This window comes from Patagioenas fasciata, chromosome 8 (assembly GCF_037038585.1).
Source record: "Patagioenas fasciata isolate bPatFas1 chromosome 8, bPatFas1.hap1, whole genome shotgun sequence".
In the NCBI taxonomy this organism is placed as follows: domain Eukaryota; kingdom Metazoa; phylum Chordata; class Aves; order Columbiformes; family Columbidae; genus Patagioenas; species Patagioenas fasciata.
In genome coordinates, this window is record NC_092527.1 from 17,532,032 (window position 1) to 17,553,752 (window position 21,721).

A 21,721-nucleotide genomic window follows, 5' to 3' on the forward strand; every position below is an offset into this window, starting at 1 on the left:
GTGTTTTTCAGTATAAAAAGTCAAAAACAATTTGGCTGAAACTGAATCAGAAGAAAGGATTAGGGAGGCAGAGGAATAATAATACATCAATTTAGCAAAATTCTTGCTGTGAACATAAAAAAGTATGCCAGTAATCTGCATTGATTGCTTGGAGAAAATTCAGAGTGCATGAGCACTCTGTTATCTTTGCACTGCAGCTTTTTTTGTTGTGCTTGTACCAATGCATATTTTACAAAGATTAATGTGCTCCCACCAAATCCATACAGTCTTATGAAATCCATGGGGACATCTGGTGAGAACCTATCAGACTTTTTTCTGCGTGTTCCTTGTAAACACATTAGTAACAAGGGAAGTATTCTAAAGTGAGAGGGTAAAATGAAATAGATGTTTTATTGACAGAGGAGATCAGTAGCAATTCAAATTATGAAGTTGCAAGATAACATCAGGTTGAATGAAAGGCCTTTTCCCCTGAATTTGGAATCAGCAAGTAGCTATCAAAAGAGTGTATAAAGTAGAAAGGGATCGCTAAAAACTTCATCTTTTAAGGATTTAATTTAAGTCTTTAGCAAACCTTTTATCCTTTGCATGTTTTCACTGACTTCACAGGAATACATGGTCTGAGGTTAAGTCTTACATAAAAAGTAGTGAAAGGAAACAAATACAGCTTTGTTTTACCAACTGGAAAAAGAACTGTCATTAGTAGATTCTATCAAACTCAATAATTTATGCCCTATTTACACCTCCTCTTTGCTTGAAGAAAACCCTTCAAACCTAACTGAATTTAGCAGCCATATTGGACCATACGTCATCCCATACTATCCCAGTGAACTATCAGAAAGTCGGCTTAACAGCATCAACAATAGATATTGAGACCCTGGTGCATAAATTTTCTATTGATACCAATTGCACCTGAATCAGATGTTGATCCACCACTGGAAACCTTGCCTGCAACTGACTTGTGTTATTAGACTCAGCATGGATAAAGTAAATAAGGTTTAGACACGGAAATTTTTAAGATAATTCAAGAAAAGCAGCCAACAAGTTCATAATATTCAAGCTAATAAAGATCTGCTAAATCCAAAAGGGTTGGGGTAGTAGCCTACTTTCATGAAAAAAGTTTTGGAACGAGCAAAGTCTGCACCACAGACTTTAATACACACCACAAAAAATACCAGCAGTGTAACACATTTGGGATGTTTGCTTGGGAGTGAGAGTGAAGTGCACTGTCAGGTAACCAAAAGCACCTGACAGCCCTCCTGAGGGCAGTTCACACAATATTCATGGATTTTATCCCTAGTCTAGAAGAGCTGTGCAGCTTTATGTTGACAAGCATTACAATGAGCCATCTATTTTCAAAACTATCACACTGAAAAGATTTACAGTACATTTACAAGATCTAGCACTAATTTTTTGCAAGACTACACAATGGATCACTATTAAAACACAGGTTTAGATCAGTCATTTGCCCTGCTAGAAGGCAGGATTGTCACCTTCTTTGTCATCAAGATATGTAGGTGAATGAAGACAAACATAACGATAGATTTATGTGGTTCAATGTAATTTTGCTCTGCTTAAACCAAAATCTGTATAGCCTAACAAATATCATGCCCTTCTGAATCCTATTTCAAAATCCAAAAGCATATCCATCATGGCAATTACCTACATCAAAACCAGCTGTAAATTGAATGCCAGAGATCACAAAACACAGTAAGATGGTTTCTCAACCTTGAAGCTCCAATCAGTTCTGGGCATCACAGCCTATAAGCACGGATTTCAGGAAAACTGCAAAAAATCCACCCCTGTCTTCAAAAGACCCCTGACTGTGAATGCACCTCCACTGTGTAGTCAGAATCATGAACAATTTCTAACCATATCTGGAGCAAATTCAATCTGCTGAATTGAGATGTTTCAATTCACCCTGTCTGAGCTGGGGGAATATCCCTTGTGCCTCAGCTCTCTTTTTGCTTCCATTTTGCAGTGGGATTATGAGGATGAAAAATGCTACATGTCATGGTAGCAACTATTGTGCTAGTAGCACCTTGTTGTTAAGGCAATGAGTAGGTCTGTGGAAAAGTAGTAAGGAACGAGAAGTAAAGAAAAGAGAAACAAATGCACTAAAAAGGGTGTAATAAATTGTCATTAAAAGAAAACAACCCTATCTAGTAGTTATCATAGCTATTGCTACTCTAAATGTAGGTTAAAAATTGAGAACCATGGTCAAGTTACTCACTTTTAATTGATAGGTATAGAAAATTACATCAATAATAGTTGTATAGCTAAAAACATATAACTTTTTTCACTCAAACTCTGAAAGCTGCTGTCTTCCATTCTGCAGGATCCAGGGATTCAGATTCCCAGAGAGTTAGTTAATCAATCAGTAGTACCAGAAATGAAAGGAGAATGGTTGACCCTGCTGGGAAATGACAAGGAATTATGCAGATCTGGGATCTGTCATGTGGTGTTCTTGTGGTGGGAATTTTGCTGGCAGGGAAGGATCTGGAGGCTGGACAACCGCATGTTGCACACACTCCAGAGCCACACAGCAGCAAGACCCCAGTCCTCAAACATCTCCAAAAGGGCAGCTAGGTAATTCCTGTGAGCACTCACACTGGGCAACTAGCATACATCCTTGTATGTCTAGTGCACAAAATCAGTAATTTGTGTTTGCCTTTAATCAGACTGTGCCAATGTGAACCTTAATTTAAGCCTCGATTATGGAGATATGTTACGATACAGAATAGCCATTGCCAGAAAAATACACCGTCTGGTTTCTAAAAAAGCAGAGAGGGGAAGACCTATATGCTGCAGAGATTCTCGATTCATGCTTTTTCTCCTAATTACCAACTCAGTGAGTGCCCCTTTGTTTTTCAGGTCACTCCCCAATTATATATTACATGTTTCCTTCGTTCCACAACCTTTAATTCTTTTCCAGTGTTGCAGAATTAACTGGACAGGGTTCTTAATCTTGTCTCTACAAAGAACTTGTTGTAATTGCAATGAAAGCTTTCATTTTGCTGGTGTCTGAAATACGATTTGCAGGGGAAGGGGGAGGGCAGGTTGATGCTAGTCCCATCATTAATAACATTCTTGTGGGGATTGTAGTGGTGGGAGTAAAAACCCCAAAGCTTTTATATAATGAGCATGTGTCTGCACGTGAGCTGCTCCTTTAAGAAGCCTTGGGCTAGTGGAAGAAGGGGGATCCAGAGAGAAGGCAGCCCTACAGCTCTAACAGAGGGCAGAGGTTAAATCTGTTGGCATTTTTGTCGCAAGTATGGTCACTGCATACCCGCTTCCTGAAGGCTTCACTGAATTAGAGGTGTTTGCCATCGGCACTGCGCTGTTGGTAGAAGGTAAGCTCTGTGTGGGACCTCAGCAGCAATAAGATTTTTGCCCCTATTATTTCTGGTGGGAAACTAAGGAAAAACTGAAGCAAACAGCAGCATTTGTGGTACACTGATCCAGACCTATGGTGGTTACTGTGGCTACACCAGTAGTATTTCTGGTGAGTAAATCAGTGTGAGCTGCAAGCTGTTTGCAGTGAAGATCTGCTCTGTATACATAGCTGCCCTGTGGCAGAGAAGTACTTAATACTTAGCTTTCCTTATCAAGACTTTGAGATGTAAGATTTTGTTGTTGACTTTTAAAGGCAATCTTATCTTTCTTGGGGAAGGATGTTGAAATGACTGATAATATCTCAATAAAACTGGGCTGCTTTTTTTGTGGGTTGTGATGGCCATCTTAAAACCAGAATCCAAAATAGTAGTGCTGCAATTAATGGCTGCTGGGTAAAAATAACAAACAGAAATATACTTGCATGAGATTCAAAAGCTCTCACAGTGTTACGAAGCAAACTTTTAGGTAGGACACTGTATCTGTTTCATTAGGCAATGTGGGCTTTTCTTAAGGCATGTGCCACTTTGCTGAGAGACTGCAACAAAACTGTGAATTTGTATGTACCTGGCAGCTAGGGAAGGACAGGCTTGTAGCTAGGATTATTTCACTGGTGTCTCTTCTGCACTACACCCCAGTCAGGGCCTAGGACCCCTTCCCTGCATAGTGCTGCTCAGCTGGGCAAGCAGGGATCATGGGGCCCAACAGCAGAGGAGAAGACATAAGCACCATGTGAATGGGATAAATGCTCATGAGCTCACTCCATGAATGTGGAGCATGGGAGAAAGGAGGCTGCTCAGCTTCTCCTAGCAGGCAACCTCAGCTGGAAGGCAGCATTGTATCTGCCTGCAAGGGAAAGCTGAAAGAGCTGTGTCAGAAAATCTTCCTTGGAAGAGAGAGAGAGAGAGAGAGAGGAAAAAGTTCCTACTTCTGGCCCAGGAGCGAGTTGCTGCCGAAACAGAGAGTTCAGGGCTAAACCTGGCCAAGGGCCATTAAGCCTTCTGCAGGGACTGGGCAGGTCCTGGCATGACTTCGCACTTCATTACCGAGGGGTGAGAAGCGGCAGGAGAATAGGGACACCTTTGGGTGCTGGCAGAGCCTGACAGCTGGGATCCTGCTGGGGAATGGCCCTGACCCTCCCACCCAGCCCCTGTGCCCAGGGGCTGCAGCCTGCCAGGGACGCGCAGTTGTAGCTGCTGGTAAACTTCACTTAAATCTAAATGTGGCTAACACATTCATGTTGTACTAAACACCAGTATTTTCTAAAGGCTTTTAAGCAGAAAGCACCCAGAAGATTGGCAATAAAACTTTATCTTTGTCATCTGACTTAGAAGAGCGAATAATTAAATAATTAAAGATTAATTAAGTTTCTCAAAGACTCTGAGAGACAGGCACTGAAGACCTCCTTTTTTGCTGAAACTTCTAAATGCAGTTTGCAAAAACATTCTGGGGAACAGGAAAACCTCGCGTTCACTTTATTAACTAGACACATTTGCTGTTCTAAAAATGAAAACTCAAAGCTTTTTTACAAAATTTAGTAAGCTCTCTATTTGTACACTCATGCTAGCCTTCAAGAAAGCAGAGTGAGGTGAAGCCTGGAGCTTCAAAAACAGGGGAAAGACAGAAAGTTCATTTAGTGATAACTCCTCAGCTCTACTTTAAATATGGTCACAACATGCCTCTTCTAAAGGCTTCACTGCATTTGGGAGAGTTGGTAGCAGTTTTACCCTGTGGGTGGGAGGTAAGCTAGCAAGGAGGAAATAAGAACAGCAGATCTTGAATGGCTCCAAATATTTCTTCTGGAAATATTTTGTTATAAATTGTGTAATGAAAAATGCACATCAGCTGTTACTATGGTTATGCCATCAGCCATTAATGCAATTAAGGTAGGAGCAGGATTTCTGACTGCACAAAATCATCCGTCTTATGTAACTGCAGAATTAAGACAATGAGCATAAGTAACTACACTACTTTACAGAATTAGGCCATGTGGATTTTTTTCCACACTATATCATTCCTCTTTCCAAGAAGAACACAAAGAAAAAGATCTAGTGCTTCTCATCTAACTGAGACTTAGAGACGGGATGTTGAGTCAGAGCCTCATCAGAGCTAATATAATTCAGGTCATCTTGAAAAGGATGTTGAAGGACAAAGCTTGAGTTTAAACCAGTGAAGAATAGGTTTCAGGGTGGCACAGCTTTGTGCTGGGTGAATAGCAGGGGTTGCTTGGATGCTTCTCTCTGAGGACTAACTTATTTTTTTAAATCTGTCAGTGACTGCTTTTTATAATTAGATTATTCCTTTCCATGTATAGTCTATTGACGAAGGGCAATAATAAGATTGAGCTCGTATAATTCAAGCACTGTCTAGGTTAGCCTTAGACTGAAGCCCAAAGGGAGGCAGCCTCACTGAAACGCGACTGAGGGATTTCTGTGCTTAAACACAAAAGAATGCTACAACTGATATTAAACACAACCTATTTCTTCTACCAAAGACATGCCAGCAGACGTGCACCAGCTGCATGTGCTGGCTGTCAGTCCCTCTGAAGCACCCTCCTCCGCATTTCCCTTGCTCCAACCCTCACATTCCTGGATGGAGCCTGGCAGTCAGATTTCTCTATTAAAACAAAAGGGAGAATTACAAATAAGATTAAACCATTTCTGCACCACATGACCAGCCATATTCCTGATGCAGTTTGAAGCATTGGCTTCATTAGCTGTCACCTATGACTTCTCTCCTGAAAGTCTTTGTAACTTGCATGCAGACTGTGACGGCTACAGATACATTCCCTGTGCATACGTTTTGCAGTAATTATTCTTCTCTCATTAAAGAAAACAGCAGTATCATTGCAGATCTTTTCCATTTCCAGCTGAATCACATCATTCAATTCTGTATTTCAGCCCTGCTTGGTTTCTGTCTAAATGGCTTGACAATTATTTCTTTCCGAAAAATCAAAGAACTCCGAACACCCAGCAATCTGCTGGTTGTCAGCATTGCCCTGGCTGACTGTGGGATCTGCATCAATGCATTCATCGCTGCCTTTTCCAGCTTCCTAAGGTATGTCTTCTTTTTCCTAAAGGTTACCAGAAGGACCACAGGAAAATTAACAGCTTAAGTTCTAAGAGAACAAATTAATGAAATCACTCTCTTTCTAGCATACCACCCTGATCAACCTTTTTATTCCCTCAATCTGAAACAGCAAACTGAAACTCTGTATAGTTCTGCCAGTCAGGTGAAAAAGCAGACTTTACTGTGTATAATCACTGACAGATTATTAGACTGATTATAGAAGACATTTAACAAGGTAGCTTTATCAGTGGTTATTGTAGAAGCTACTTGAATATCAAACTAGTAGTACATTTTCATTTGACTAAACCTCTAGATTGAGCCCAAATTTATCTGCAAGTCTTTCTGTTTTGTTATGAACCTTTCCATTAAAGCACTTATTTGAGAAGTTTGTGGAAAATGAAAATGCATATCTGTTAGCAGGCAGTTCACATCAGTTATGACACATTTGATATTCCACGTTTTCACACATGCCAATCATTTAATCAGAAGACAGAAACAATATCAAGCATTTTAATGAATAATTACAACAAAAAACCACAAGCAAACCATACTCAAAAAAAACCACCACCCTATAAAATATCTCATGAAAAATTGCACCCAAGTAGTACGTTTTTAAACCCTGGAAATACCTTTGATAGAGAAGGTATATATATTTTGAGCCACAACATGACCATTTTATTTTATCTTACTGGATATGAAAACATTTTTTGCAAATTAACAAGTCAATAATAAACTCCAATGAGGCCTTATTCAACACTATTTTAACTCCTGTATAGGTCACTCATGCTTCAGACATTTATGTCTAACTGAAGTCAATAGAGATGCCTTTACTGAACTGGAGCTGAAAAGCTAAGGTCAAAACATCAAAATGAGCTTGGTTTTAACAACTGTAAGGCCTTTTCCTTTAAATGGAAGCAGAAGTTTCCCAGCCTCCCAAGAAGTCAGCTATCTCCTGTTCAAAGGGACTTCCAGGGGTAGTCTCCCAATGAATTATACTGGTGTTCTGTAAATATATGAGAAAGGAACCTCACAGCCATCTTTACGAGCTTAAAGAGTCAGCTTAGAGGAACACAGAGAAAAAAATGCCATAGCTCTTTGCCAGGGGTGACAAGGATATTGAAGGCACATGTCAGCAGATATCTGCTACATGAGACCATCTCACAGTTCTTTTCATTCTATGTCTGCAAATACATTTGGAGGCTTTGGTCTTGCTATCAGGACTATTTTTATTTGTCGTGAGCTTTTGTACTGTGTTGCATGGTGAAGACTGAATTTCCAAAAGGTTATTACATGTGTTGCTTTCACATGTTGACAAATCAGCTGCTCCCACTGGATGCAAATTTTGAAGTTATGGGTAATTGAATGAAATGTAGATTTGAAACAAAAAAAATTGCCAACGTGTAAATGGGAGGTTATATTTTCTTCTCCATATTAAAAGTAGTTGATGTACTGTATCAGACACCACACAAGAAAAATGCTATCAAATACCTAAAGGCAGCCACAGTAACAGCTTTCACAATGTTTCTCAGACAACATGTGCAGGGGCTATCATTCTACCGTCTTCATTAATGCAATTTCCAAACATGTCTTCCACCTTTTTCTATCTTTTTCTTAACATATTCCTTGTTTGTTTACAGATACTGGCCCTATGGCTCTGACGGCTGTCAAATTCATGGATTCCAGGGCTTCTTGACAGCTCTAGCCAGCATTGGCTCCAGCGCTGCGATTGCCTGGGACCGATATCATCACTACTGTACAAGTAAGGGCTACAATTTAACCAGCAGCCTTACCCAGATCTTGCTATAAGGCAGCTTGCTTAGATTTCAGAGGATCAAAGCAGCACATATTTATTACTTTTATATCTTGTATGCACATTTATTTATCTTACACACTAGAGACAGAGCAAATATAAACAACTATAAACAATCTCTTCCCATACTGGGGGCACTAACCAGCCACATTCAGGATCTTCCAGATCACATCCAAGTTTAGACCCTCTTACCACACTATCACCTTCTCCATATGTAATTTTCAGGGTCTCAAATAAAATCCAACTCTTCATATTGAATAAAAATCTATGCATGTTCAGCTTCCATCCACCACTGTGCTGTGTTCCAAACAAATCTTCATGCCCGTGCAGAGTTTACTAATTACAGATAAAACGGATGAGGCTAGGGAGCTGCCTCTGCAGAGACAGCAGCTGGAACAGAGCTCAAGCAAAGCACTTCTGCAGAGGTACGGTCAGGTGGACAGAGCTCAGCAGCCCTATTGTGTGACACACAGGCACTTTGGGGTGCAAGAGCCATTTGTGGGGTTTGTGCTATGTTCCAGGGCACTTTATGAAGATTGGAACTCAATACATTTGTTCCCAAGCAAATTATCCGCAAGTTTCAATAGAAGTGGTAGAGCTATATTTCAGTACTAATAAGAGGAGAAATATTATGTATTTCTTCTCTTAGTGAAGGCTATTTTTTTTTTGGTTTTTTCCTTGCAATTTAGTTTTTAATTAACTCTGACATCCTAACTGGGTTTAATGCAAACCTAATATTAGACAGGGAGATCAACCCAGAAAAATAAATTTGCCTCTTTTTTTGTGGACTTATGAAAGCATATTTTTGGTTTAGGTAAGAAATGGAGATTGATGGCATTGCCAAATAGATGGATTTATAGAGATAGATATACTCTTTTGTCACAGAACTTCCTCTCAAACTTTGGCAGTGCTGGATTTGTGCACATATGTAATGTGAGTGGAAATTTCTGCTGAATCAGGGTGCTGAGCTGGATTTGGCATCTGCAGAGACTGCTAGGATTTGTTTTGAGATTCCAGCTGTGCTCCAGTCACCACTGTAGATGGGGAGAACAGGGGAATAACGTTATTCTCTTAGTGCAGATGTTGAGAAGCATAGCAAGGGGCATCATCATCTGCTGTAAAACAAACTAGCAGCCTTGTGAGCACTACAGCTGGCGAAACCTGCTTTCTTATGAATATGGTGCAGAGGGATGATGTTCAGTTTTGTCAAATGAGATAGTCTTGTGCTGACTGCTCTATGGGTGAGCTTTCACATGGCCTCACCTCTCCCCAGACGCCAACTTTCACAGTAAATGCAGCAACTTAGTGCCTGTCAGTCTCCACTCTCCAGTTTACTTCTAAGTAGCCAGTGTTTTCAAAAGTTAGAAAGGACTGAGTGACAAACACAGGGTGTACAATCTCATGGCCTTCATTAGGAATAGGGAAGGAGACATGATATGAAATACAAACTTATTCTGAAAGGACCTCCTAGCACTCTCTAATGCTAGGACTGCCATAATCTGCACCGTTTGGCCATTTTGGCAGTTGTGTGGGAGCTCTGGCACCTGGGAGAAATGGATGAGGTCCTCCCATGCAGATCTGCAGCTTTCATGTTTCCTGCTAAAGCCAGGCCCTTTCCAGAAGAGTGAGCAGTCCAGAGCACCCCATGTGATGGCACCATTCCCACAAAAAAAAGTGTCCCTTTGGCAATGTTGACAGACAAATGCAGCCCTCTTTTGCCTGTGCTAAAGCACAGGTTGCTCAGAGCACTTTTCAAAATATTTTCTAAACAAAAGTGTAAAAGTTGGCTGGGGAAAAAACTGCTGAGCTGCAGCACTTCAATCCTCTCCACCATTAGCATCCACACAGCCTCTCCAGGCATGGCCTCTACATGATTAAAACAGCAAGTGGCAAAGCACACCCAGAGCACACAGCAAACATGTTCAATCTGATAGTGCCGTTGAGGGTGAAAAGGTTGCCAACTTTTTGTTCTGCAGCTTTTGTCAAGAATTCAGCTCAGGCAAGGATTTTTTTCCTCATGTCCAGACAAAGGTCCCAAGTAATGTAGGCTGTAAGATAAATCCATACCATTACCCTTTAGACACTGATATATGTTTGGATCTAGAAGAGTAGCCTCTGTATTTTACAAGACAGCCTGAAAATAAGCGTGTCTGTGGAAAGGCATTTTACTCTCTGCAACATTGACTTTAATGCTTTCATGTCATTCACTCTTCCTGTCAAGAGCATACTGCATTAAGAGCACAGGCAGAGAGACCCTAAGGGCACAAGCTGCTTTACTTTGCTCAAATCGTTATTTCCTGATGGTAATAACAGCAATGTTTGGCCAAACATTTTGAACAACAAAACAAAAACCCAGAAGGTTTTAGAAGCTCATGCTCTGTGGCTAATCTAGGAAAAACAGTCACTTTTAGTTTCATCCTTCACATGCTTAGCACAAGGAAGATTAAGCCATATTTAATAGAACTGATATACCAAGCCTACAGGCTACACTGTGTTCTCAATCCATACATTAAACTCCTGTTGACAGTGGTGTGAGTTAAATGCCTGTACAGAAGGTACAGAAACCATTGCCTAAACACAAAGCTATCAACTTTTTATCTTTGTTTTCCAGGAACTGGTACTTCTTTCAGCCTCTATTACACCATATCCAAACTTTCGTTATGTCATAACAATTTCTGAGAAAACCTTTGTTGTGGCATTCCTCAGCTTGACACTTGATTACACCCTATCCATGTTTCTGAGAAAGAAAAAACTGATGACAATGTGAGACATTACTATGATGATGAGAAAAAATGGGACTTTTCAGCCATTCTGCATGCTAAAAACACAAAAATGTTCACCAACATCCTGAAAATTAACCAAGTTTTTAAATTTGGAAGTCATTACAACCCTCAGGGACAAAGTGCTAGCCTTTAAAATGTATTGATAATTAGCCAAGTCACTCACCAGCAAACAGTTTGATATTGATTGGCATATGGAAGAAAATAGTATAACCACCACACATGACAGAGAAGCTAGAGTTTCAAGACATTTTACTCTCCCTCCTTTTGCTTTCATCCTCCCCAGCAACCATGCTGGGCAACTCTTTTTTCATCCTCTAATGTGGCTGTGGGGCCTATGAGATGCTACTTTCACAGCAAGGAGAACTACAGAAATCTGTAGTCCAGAAGAATGCAATACGAGGAGAATAGGCAGGGGAGTCTGAAGGGTTTGAATGTCAATCACTTGCAAGATGGGGAAACAGATTATTGTGTTTCAAAGTTTGATTATTGGGGGAAAAGGAGAAAGCAGAAGCAGTGTTACATTAGTGCCTGACAGTGAAAGAGGAAAGGGCAAACTCTGAGGAAGCTGTCTACCAATAGCCAAGCATTCAGGAGAGAAGGTGACTTGTCAAGGTAGACATTGTTAGTTCTCCGTCCTTGGTCATTCAAATGAGGAAAATGTCATTAATTATGTTATTAAATAGCAACGGAGGAAGGAAGCAGCAGCCTGGGAGGTCTCACTGGAGCTGGGACCAGGCAGGCAGAGGGCAGCTGGTGTCCAGGAGGCCAGCTGAAAGCAGGCAGCCTCCAGCCACAGGGACATCTTTGCTGAAGACATTTCGACCTAATATATGGTTCATTTTGGTGAGAAGGCAGCACGCTGCCACCAGCAGGTTGTGGAAGGGGAAAGGATCCTGGTCAGTTTATTTTCCTTTCATAACCATGGCATAAAGTTACAGCTTTGAGAGGAAAGAAAAAAAAAAAAAAAATCTAGATTTTACACTTGCATTTAAGAATTAGGGGGAAATAGAAAATCTGAAGTGATTTATGACAGTACTTTTCTCAATATTACAAAAGAAAATATGAACAAAGTCAGCAGGGATTTCACATCAACATTCAATTTCAAGAAGCAGAATTCCAGTGAATTTTATCTCATCCTTAACATTCAAGGAAATCTAGGTTGTTATATCATTATTCAAAAATTAGCAAACTACCATTTGCTCCCATTACAGCTGTCAGCTCTGCCAAACGAGGAGCGAGTCCTTACCTGCTGTCACACTTAGTGCAGCCACTCTGCCACACTTCCTTCATCTGGTCTTGCACCTGCATCAGTTTTCCCTGACAAAATGTCAATGTTTATACAGATCTTGCATTTTCACCGAAGCATGAGGTAATTGCCAAGACAGCTTTATGATCATGGAGAAACCACAGCAAAAAAAAATTAATGGAGTTTAAAAATCCCTTTATTAGGTTATTTTAAGGAGCTTTTTCTAATGATATGCACAAAAACTATTACGCAGTGCAGCTTTCTTATTCCTACAAAAAACCACTTGTGAGCACCAGTGACAGGTGCTTTTTGCACTGCAGATGAAGTAGGTACCAACATCTATTTTACTTATGACTGATACATATTTTCCCTTATAAGACTTTCAGATATTTCAGTCGTTGACAAGCTTTGCCAATTTTAAGTGATGTATGCCACCAAGTCTGGTACAAGCAATATTGTTCTGTAATGTATCAGCTATTCCAACCTAACCATTTGCAAGAATGAGGAAAAGGGACATCTCCATCCTAGAAAATCTGTTGACCTTTTGTTTGAGAAATTCCTTTTGAACTCCAGCCTGAAATCTAGTTGAAAGGTAGCCATTGTGTCAGAGATGTATTTTTTGGTGTTTCTAAGAAAATCAGCTAAATGTTTGACCAATTTATAAATCTTTTAAAAATCTAAATTAATAAGTGTCCCCACATACTACAGATGGAGAAATAGTTTATGATTATGTCACTAAAAACTGGCCAGCATAATCAAAAGGTTTAAGATTCCATGCTCTATCTAGCACTTCCTAAAATTTAAGCTTTTGACATCACAATTTTAGTAATCTTTAAATGATGGGGATTTTAGTCCCAAATCAATTACAGAAGCCATTATAAGTCTCCTGTATTAATATTTCATTGTCTGGAAAAGAGAAGCTGCCCTCTTGCTTTTCGAAGAAAGCAAGCCAAAGCACAAGAGTGATTAGACTTAATATGACCAAATTGCCAGCACTGAGCCTTAATTATATGCTGAACTCCATACATAGACATTTAACTGAATTAGGACCTACATGGCTATTACAATTAATTTTATCAGGACAAAAACGACATTTAAGGTAAAGCAATGGCCTGCTCCGCACGAAAACAACTGATCTGCTCTCTAATTGTTCTCTTGCTGTCACAGCTCTCTCAGGGGAAGACATTTTTGCCATGTGAAAGGAGCATGATTCTTTCATTATTCTTGTAATTTTTCTGGGTAAAATTAAATAACATCAAGTTTGTTTAATTTTGCATTCATACATTTTTAGCTGCTTCTCATGTGTCATTCATTAAATGTTTTCTGGGGGGTTAAAAGGCAGCTGACTTCACCAGGGCTATTTCAGCATTAATCACATTTTGCAAAAGGCCAAATCCAGAAAGAAAATATGAATTTTGTAAGTTCTGATTCTTTCCTTTTCTAGTGTCCAAAATGGGACTCCTTAAATATGAAGAGAGAGAACATATGAACTCAGCCCCAGAGATGACCTTTCCAAAGGCAGGCTGTTGAGGCATGCCTGGTGCCAAACTCCATTATTGCATGATCCCTTTATTCTACATTTAATAAGAAAACAGTGTTTCCTAACACCCACGGAAAATTAAGTAAAATAAACCCTTTCCTATGGTTTTTCATGGAAGAGACACAAACATTAAAGCAAAAAAAAAAATAGGAATATACAGGAAAAAAAGAAAGCTAATGGAAATTGAGAAGTGTCTAGCTTTGCTCCCCATAGCCCTGCCAGGCATGTGGGTCTCCCTGGCCATAGCAGACGGGAAACCGAGGCACAGCACTGCTAGCTGACAGCATGGGGAGATTTCCTCTAGAGCAGGAGTGTCAAATTCATTTTCACTGGGGGTCACATCAGCCTCGCGGTTGCCTTCAAAGGGGCAAATGTAATTTTACATTTGGAGTAGGAGTAGTTACATTTATACAGTCCTAAAACTACATTTCGCCCTTTTCAGGCAAACACAACGCTGATGTGGCCCCTGGTGAAAATGAGTTTGACAGCCCTGACCTAGAGTGTCCTATAGGCTGCACTTTTTCTGTCAGAAAATTAAACATAGAAATCTTCATTAAAGCCACTCTTGATAGAAAACATTTGAAAATCATCTCAGTAGGAGGCGTCAAAACTTTCATGTTGCCTGCGTGCACTCCAACTGGTAGCACACGGGGCTGGAGGGAAGACGTAGCACCAAGAGACTGGGCACCATGAAAGACACCAGAGGTGGTGGGAGCCAGTGAAGCAGGAACTTTTCCTGCTTTTCTGTGCAAGGCAACATCAGGGAAGGTGGGATTTCTACCAGCCCACACCCCAAATTCTTGCAGGCAGCTGGATCAGATGCCCTCTGTCACTGCAGGTACGCACAAGCTGCCTTGAGCATGCCACCAACACTGTCCCAGCAGCTTAGGGCAAATTTTGGCAACACAAGGGTCTTTTCCTTACATGCAAAGATCCATAAGGGCTGGTGTGTGGCTAGGATCCAGTGGCACTGGGATGCCTCAGCCAGGGACCATTGTGTTTTGAGACCTTCACGATATGAAATGAAAGGATGGGGTAGCAAAAGACCAAAGTTTCTGCCACACGATACCACAAAAAATAACTGGTATTAACTATTTTATAGGAATTGCTGAGAAACAAACAAAATATTTAGTTTGTTCTTTTCAGAATATCGAGAGGGCTTACCACTTACAAAATTGTATTCCCAAAGCAAGAGCTGCTTTTGCAGTGGGCTTGGTTTAAAGGAAACACAATTCAGATCCAGGTTTCAGTGCAGCTGCTTTTGATAGCGCCTTTAAAATGTTGCTAGAATATGTGAAACACAAAACAAACCTGATAGATTTGTTCTGATTGGATTTCAAGTAATAGTTGTGTAAAGCCAAGCTACAAGAACTGGTGTGTAGAACACAAATGGAAATCTCGAATGAGTAACAACTCTAACATGCTTGTTTGAGGATATAATTAAATAGGATGCAGTTCTAAAAGATACAACTTCGGCTACATTACTTCTTTGGACTGGGAGATTAAAAATAATTACAAGTTACCAAAAGATTTAACTCGAATTTCCAGTCCCCTAAATCAGAAACAAATAATTCCTTTATTTTCATCTATGTCATTCGAGAGTCATGAGATGTCAGTGCTACAAAGCAATATTTGAGCCTTTGCAGACAAAGTATATGTGCTATGTAGGAATCATACAAACAACAGATTTTAGTCATTACTAATCATTCTTCATTAGTAATTATTTTTAAAAAGTGTTAAATTACTAAAAAAAAAAAAAAAACAACAATAATTTTTTTGTAACTACCATATTAAAACATAGGCTACAAAACAGACAACTGTTTGTTTCTGCCCAAGGCCCAGGGCACTCAGCTCTGTCCCCACAGAGCTGGACAGCTTTGCCCGGTAATTAAAAGTATCTCCTTTATTTTTTCCTTGGTATTTAAATTGCAATGTGTACTCCTGTCTTTTCCCATAACTTATTTTTTAACACTTGCATCAAACAATTTTTCCAAGCTGATCTTTAATGCAATTCTAACTCTTTTCCCTAAAGAACCTCTGGAAGATAAGAAAAAAGACAGAGATAGAATCAGCATTTCTATAAAAGGGCAATTTCACTAACATACCTACTTTATTATCCTTCTTTAAAATACATCAGGACAGTACAACACAAAATAGCTACTGTAGAGACTGTAGTCCTTCCTGGAGCTGCTGCCTTATGGGGATCACCAGCCTGTGCAGCCCCCAAATATTCTCTACTCAAGAGTCAGCCACATCTGATCCCACAGCAGGGCCTTGTGCACCTCATGCATCTCACTTCAAATCCTTCTCCTTTCTGAGAAAGGTCAGAATTGGCCTGAATCTTCCTGGCCTACTGTCATGATGCTGCTGTTCAGGGCAGACAATAAGATTGCTTCCCAATCTCAGCGAAAATTATGTCATTATTTCTCCCTAACTGGAGATTTGATTAGAAAGGAGTAGTGAGAAAAGTCACTGTGCTCCTTGCTGGTACAGCTGGCATCATGTGCTATTCAGGATGGGCATGATTATGAATGTTAGCTTAGATAACAAAATTATCCAGGCCTTTTTACACGCAAGCAGCGAGGCTAACACAATATCCTGCAGCAGCAGGGAAGCCTGCTCGCCTTCTCCATGAGTAAATACTTCCTGTGTCTTCTGAAGTTTTCAATTTTTCATTTCACTCATTGACCTGTTCCTATGATATTTTATGGAACTGGTTGAGACAGGCACAAGTGATCACTTTTATCATAAAATTTTAAAAAAAATTACTAATGCTGAGCTTCATATTTCCTGTTCCAGGCCAAACAACAATCTAAAGGGCAAAATAATTTGAGCAGCAATATTTTTAGAACAAGATCTGTTAGGTTTTATATACATATATATATTCATATATGTATTCACATATATATTGATATATTTTAGAACATAAGTCAACATATATTTAGAACATATATCCACAAGTTCCCTGCACTCCTGGCAGGGCAGAAGGGAAGTAGGTAAGGGCTGGGAACTGTGTGCAGAGTCACATTTGTGATCTGGCCCACACCCTGCAGCGGGGCTCTAATTCTTTGAACACTGTTTATTGCATCATCCTGTTCCTTCTACTCTCTGCCTCATCTGAACATTTAAGCATGTTTCCAAAACACAAGAATATAATGATTGTAACAGCAGCTGTATCTCCAGTGTGGTACAAAGCTGAGCACCAATACAGCGTTTGTCTAAGTAAAGCACACAAAAGGAAAGTAGAATTTGCTGTTTTCCTAAACTGTAAAAGCTTCTTTCAGATTTTATGCAAGGTTGATTCCTCTAGACTCAGGTCAGGTTCAGGCTACAAAACACAGACAACTACTTGTTACTGCCCAAGGCCCAGGGCACTCAGCTCTGTCCCCACAGAGCTGGACAGCTTTGCACGGTGGTTTTGTTCTGGGCACAGAGACCCCCTTTTCTCTTCCCACAGGGAGCAAGCTGCAGTGGAGCACGGCTGTCTCCATGATCGTGTTTGCATGGCTGTTTGCTGCCTTTTGGTCTGTGATGCCCTTGCTGGGATGGGGGCAATATGACTACGAACCCCTTCGAACCTGCTGCACCCTGGACTACAGCAAAGGGGACAGGTGAGGGCCAGGGCCAGCTCCCGTGGGAGGGGGGTACAGGCTGCCGTCCGCTGAGGCAACCTTGGCAGCACACAAAACCCCCAGTTATCCCACAATGTTGTTGCTGGGGCAGATCTCCCTCCCCAGCAGCTGGGCCAAGGCAGGCATGACCCAAGGCTGCCTTGACTCGCATAGCGGTGCGCAGGAACAGCTAAAGTCAGCTTCTTCCATGGGAAAGGCTTGTGCTCAGGTTTCTGCTACTCCCTTGCTCATCTATAAGCTTTTCTGCATTTTGGACTCAAGAATCTTTCAGAATGGTTTTGGTTTTATGCAGTCCAGCACAGATGTCTGAGCAGGGTTGCTTGGGTTTAGAAATTAAACACCTGTTGTGATTTTCTACAACACTATCCATCCCAGACAAAACAGCAGGGCACAACTTAAACAGCCTTCAGAATGTTAACAAAATTGGTTTGGGCAATTTTAAAAATAAAAGTTAATGAATATTTACAGCAAGTTTACCAAAATGTCCTAGAGAGCAATTAACAATCTCTTTTTTCCCCCCTCTTTGCCCTTTCCAGAAACTATATCACATTCCTTTTTGCTCTGTCCATTTTCAATTTCATCATCCCAGGCTTCATCATGCTCACAGCCTATCAGTCCATACACCAGAAGTTCAAGAAAACTGGGCACTTTAAGGTAAGAAAGCTTCCTCAGCCCCTGCAACTGCCTTGCCAAAATAGAGCTGCATCCAACAGAGACTAAGCCCTTAAAAAGCCAATTTCGTTTGCAGAGGCTTTGACTCAGCTCCTTCTGTGCTAACTCCCCAATATTACTGAAGTAGGAGGGTAGCGCACCACAGGATGAGGCCACCCAGAAAGTTCATGGAAACCCCATCCCTAGAGATTTCAAGATTTGACCAGACAGCCACATCTGCCCTGACCTAGTGCGGTAAATAGTTGCCTGTCAAAGCAGGGGTTGGACTTGTGACCCTGAGCTTCCATCAACACTGGTCCAACTCTAGTTGCAAAACAAATATGCAGCATGCAAAATATTTGCTAATAACATAGATAACAGAATAACATAACAGAATATTTATCCAGAGAAACTTTGCTCAGGAAGGATCATTATTCCCTCCTTTGCTACAGGCTCTTAGCTCATCACTGAGGAAATCAGCTGGAACTGCAGCACTGCAAGGAAACACACAGGCACCTCATGGAGGGCAGAAGGGCCTTCCTGTACATGTTGTGTTTACACTTGGCTGAGGAAATTCAGAAATCTTTATGAGCTGGAAACAAAGGAAGTGTTCTGGTGCAGCAGGTTTATGAGAAAGTAATGCAGCGATTATATGAGTTGTTTCTTTAGGTGCAGGCTATACAGTCTGGGGCACTATGCGTGGCTGGCAGGCAGAGTCTGCTCCCTGCACTCAGTAGAGAGTTCTCAAGGGGGATGTGATACCAGCATGGTCTGTAGCTGTCTGGAATAAATACATGTGCCCTCTACATGTTTCTTGAACAAATCCTAGTGTTCATTATAGTAAGTCTATTACCTTTTTTTTCAATGAGTGATTTCTTTCTTATGATATTCTATAGCTGTGCAGACTAGTTATGATGCAGAAAATTTAAGGATAAAATTATAAATTCCCTATTCATTAATATGTACAAGGTACTTGGGAACAGCTGGCCATGAACACCACGGATAAGGCCCTAACATGAAGGACAGAAGAATCTTACTACCACAACAGAGATGCCATTGCATCCATCTGTTGCACTGCCATAGCAGTGGTTTCACATAATTTGTCTGCAAAACCCTCCAAGTCAGCAAAATGTTGTTCCTTTTTATCTGTTTTTAAATTTACACGTTGCTCTACCCCTCAGCAGCAATTGCTGACCACAGCTTTTATGTCTAGCACCCACACTGATTTAACTGACCTACCATAAGGTGCTTTGCCACCTCTGCCCAGGAGCAACTGCCACCCCCAACCCAGACCCTGGGGACAGGGCTTTGGGACTTGCAGCACAGGCAGCCCTCCATGCAGCGGGAGCTGTGCTCACACACCTCCAGCATTGACAGCAAAGCAGCAATGATACAGCATGTCCTGCTGGCTGATCCTCTCCTGCTACTGGGCAAGAACCACAGTCTCATAGGACTGTCCCATCCACTTTTTGCAATGTGTGGTTGTGAAACACAAAGGCATTTATTGCTCTTGTTTTTCAGTTTAATACTGGTTTACCCTTGAAGACGCTGGTCATTTGCTGGGGTCCCTATTGCCTTTTATGCTTCTGTGCAGCAGTTGAAGATGTGATGTTCATTTCACCAAAATATCGTATGGTACGTCTATGCCACTCAAGCGAATTCAAATAATGACATTCTTCTTAGTCTCCTCTCTCTGTTCCTGTGGAACTACGCCAACTCACAATTGGTTTTACTTGCTATAACATATGTAACAAGTAGATCATTTCCTCAAAGCATTCTGTTTATCTACCACTTTTAAAGCAAAACAGCTAAGCACAATGATATAACAGGCACTATATTACTGCTCTGATCAAGCAACAATTTAGGAAGTCAGGGTTTTATTCTTCACCGATCAGTCAGGCATCTGTAGCCTGTGCTGCTTCATGGTTTGTAGGAGCTTTTCATGTTCTTCCTAGAGTCAAGTACCAGCTCAGAATTTTCAATTTTAAAGAGACTATTCGTCTCATTCATTTTTCTAATACTTTTCTCTCCTCAGGGAAGCTGCAATTGATCACTCTTAAGGTTATGCTACCTCCTTTTTTCTACGAGTCTTGGCTCCAAGACTGCCTCTGGGACTCAGTAATATCACATCAAACCTTTCAACTTTCATTCAGTACCCAAAAATCAGCCCAGTTTCAAGTCACCGAATGTATTACTTATGTATTCAGTATCTCACATAAAATGTGTTAGCAATATCAGCCCATTTATCCATCAGAAGGTCTCCACAGCATACCCTTCACTCCTGCTAAGTGCTTATATTCCTTCTCAACTGAAATATCCCAGTTTCAGGCAATACTGATCTAAATTCTTTCTCCTGGAGACTATAATGTCCTGAGTAAGAGCCTCCAACTGACCAAATTTCTTTTACCTCTCATCTTTCTGAGGGTAGCAAGCTACTGCCATTGGAGACAGGCATTTGTTTGGTAAAGGAAAACTAAGCCCAGGCTGAAATCAGCCCATTGGCTTCTCTGCATTTTTCTGTTAATACATATTGTGTCTCATGACAGATTCCTGCAGTTATTGCCAAGACTGTGCCAACCGTGGACGCTTTTGTATATGCCCTGGGGAATGAGAACTACAGAGGAGGAATATGGCAGTTCCTCACAGGACAGAAGATTGAGAAAGCAGAGGTTGATAACAAAACTAAATAACTCATTACGGCATTAAGCAAAATTAATGCGCGTACATCACTGAACACAAAACGCTAGAGGAAATTGTGTGCATTCTCTGATATATATGTCCAAAGGTGGTTCCACATAGGAAAGTCCGTGCATCAGCTACAAGCAATGAAGTATTAAAAGAAAGTCTGCCAGATAACTGTCCAAACCATCACGAGCTGCTTGTCAAACAAGCTGCCTTAAACCTGTGTTGATTGTCATCAGTCTCATTTTATATGTCACTGCAAATAAACTATGTGCTGGAAAGATTTTCTTTTTTTCCTTGGTACGCTAACATAAAAGCTCTGCAAATTAACTGAAGCAGGGTATTTGTTTATCCAGTAAGGTCTCCTCAAATGAATCTGTGCAGATTGTCCATATGGTAATGTCTGGATTACTAAAAGATTAAGGGAGTATCCAGTATTACGCCACATGTCTGTATAAATAGCTTGTTCATCTAACTCATTTTCTATGCACCCAGAATGGGAGTTCCCAAATTTCCACAATGAATTTGCTGTCTTAATTCCATAAAAACATTTTAGTGGATATTTTACCCCACTCAGGAACATTAGCTTGGCTCCAATTCAAATGAATCAGTGTGTCAACTTCAGCTTTGTCACACGCTAAACTGTATCAGATTTTGCAGCTGCTGCTTACTAGGACAATCAACGAGCTTATAGTCTATCATAAAAACATTCATCTTTTTATCAAACATTGAGCATAAACTAAAGGAAGGTATGGCTCAGATTATCTTCTAAAAATGTCATAAAAATAAAATTAATTCGCATCTGCCATTAAATTCTCCTGTGCTCTACATGAGTGAGAAGAATCACTGAATAGGTTGTGACTTAAGAGTCTGAGTAATTAAAAACCAGTTACTGTATAATTATCAGAATTCATAAAT

The 21,721-nt window shown here is 40.6% G+C and overlaps 1 protein-coding gene across 2 annotated transcripts; it reads left to right on the plus strand.

Annotated features, from left to right (window-relative positions):
* The first annotated feature begins 3,135 nt into the window (after window positions 1-3,135).
* RGR (retinal G protein coupled receptor) lies at window positions 3,136-21,084 on the plus strand. Of its 2 annotated transcripts, XM_065843857.2 has the most exons (7): window positions 3,145-3,350; window positions 6,291-6,447; window positions 8,097-8,218; window positions 17,296-17,449; window positions 18,007-18,124; window positions 19,643-19,756; window positions 20,668-21,084. In XM_065843857.2, the coding sequence occupies exons 1-7, from the start codon at window positions 3,272-3,274 to the stop codon at window positions 20,809-20,811; spliced, it is 888 nt and encodes a 295-aa protein (XP_065699929.1). In that variant the 5' UTR covers window positions 3,145-3,271; the 3' UTR covers window positions 20,812-21,084. The 2 variants fall into 2 exon arrangements, with proteins under 2 accessions (XP_071667645.1, XP_065699929.1); XM_071811544.1 differs by lacking the exons at window positions 19,643-19,756; window positions 20,668-21,084 and adding an exon at window positions 18,574-19,616 and having other exon boundaries at window positions 3,136-3,350.
* The last annotated feature ends 637 nt before the right edge of the window (window positions 21,085-21,721 follow it).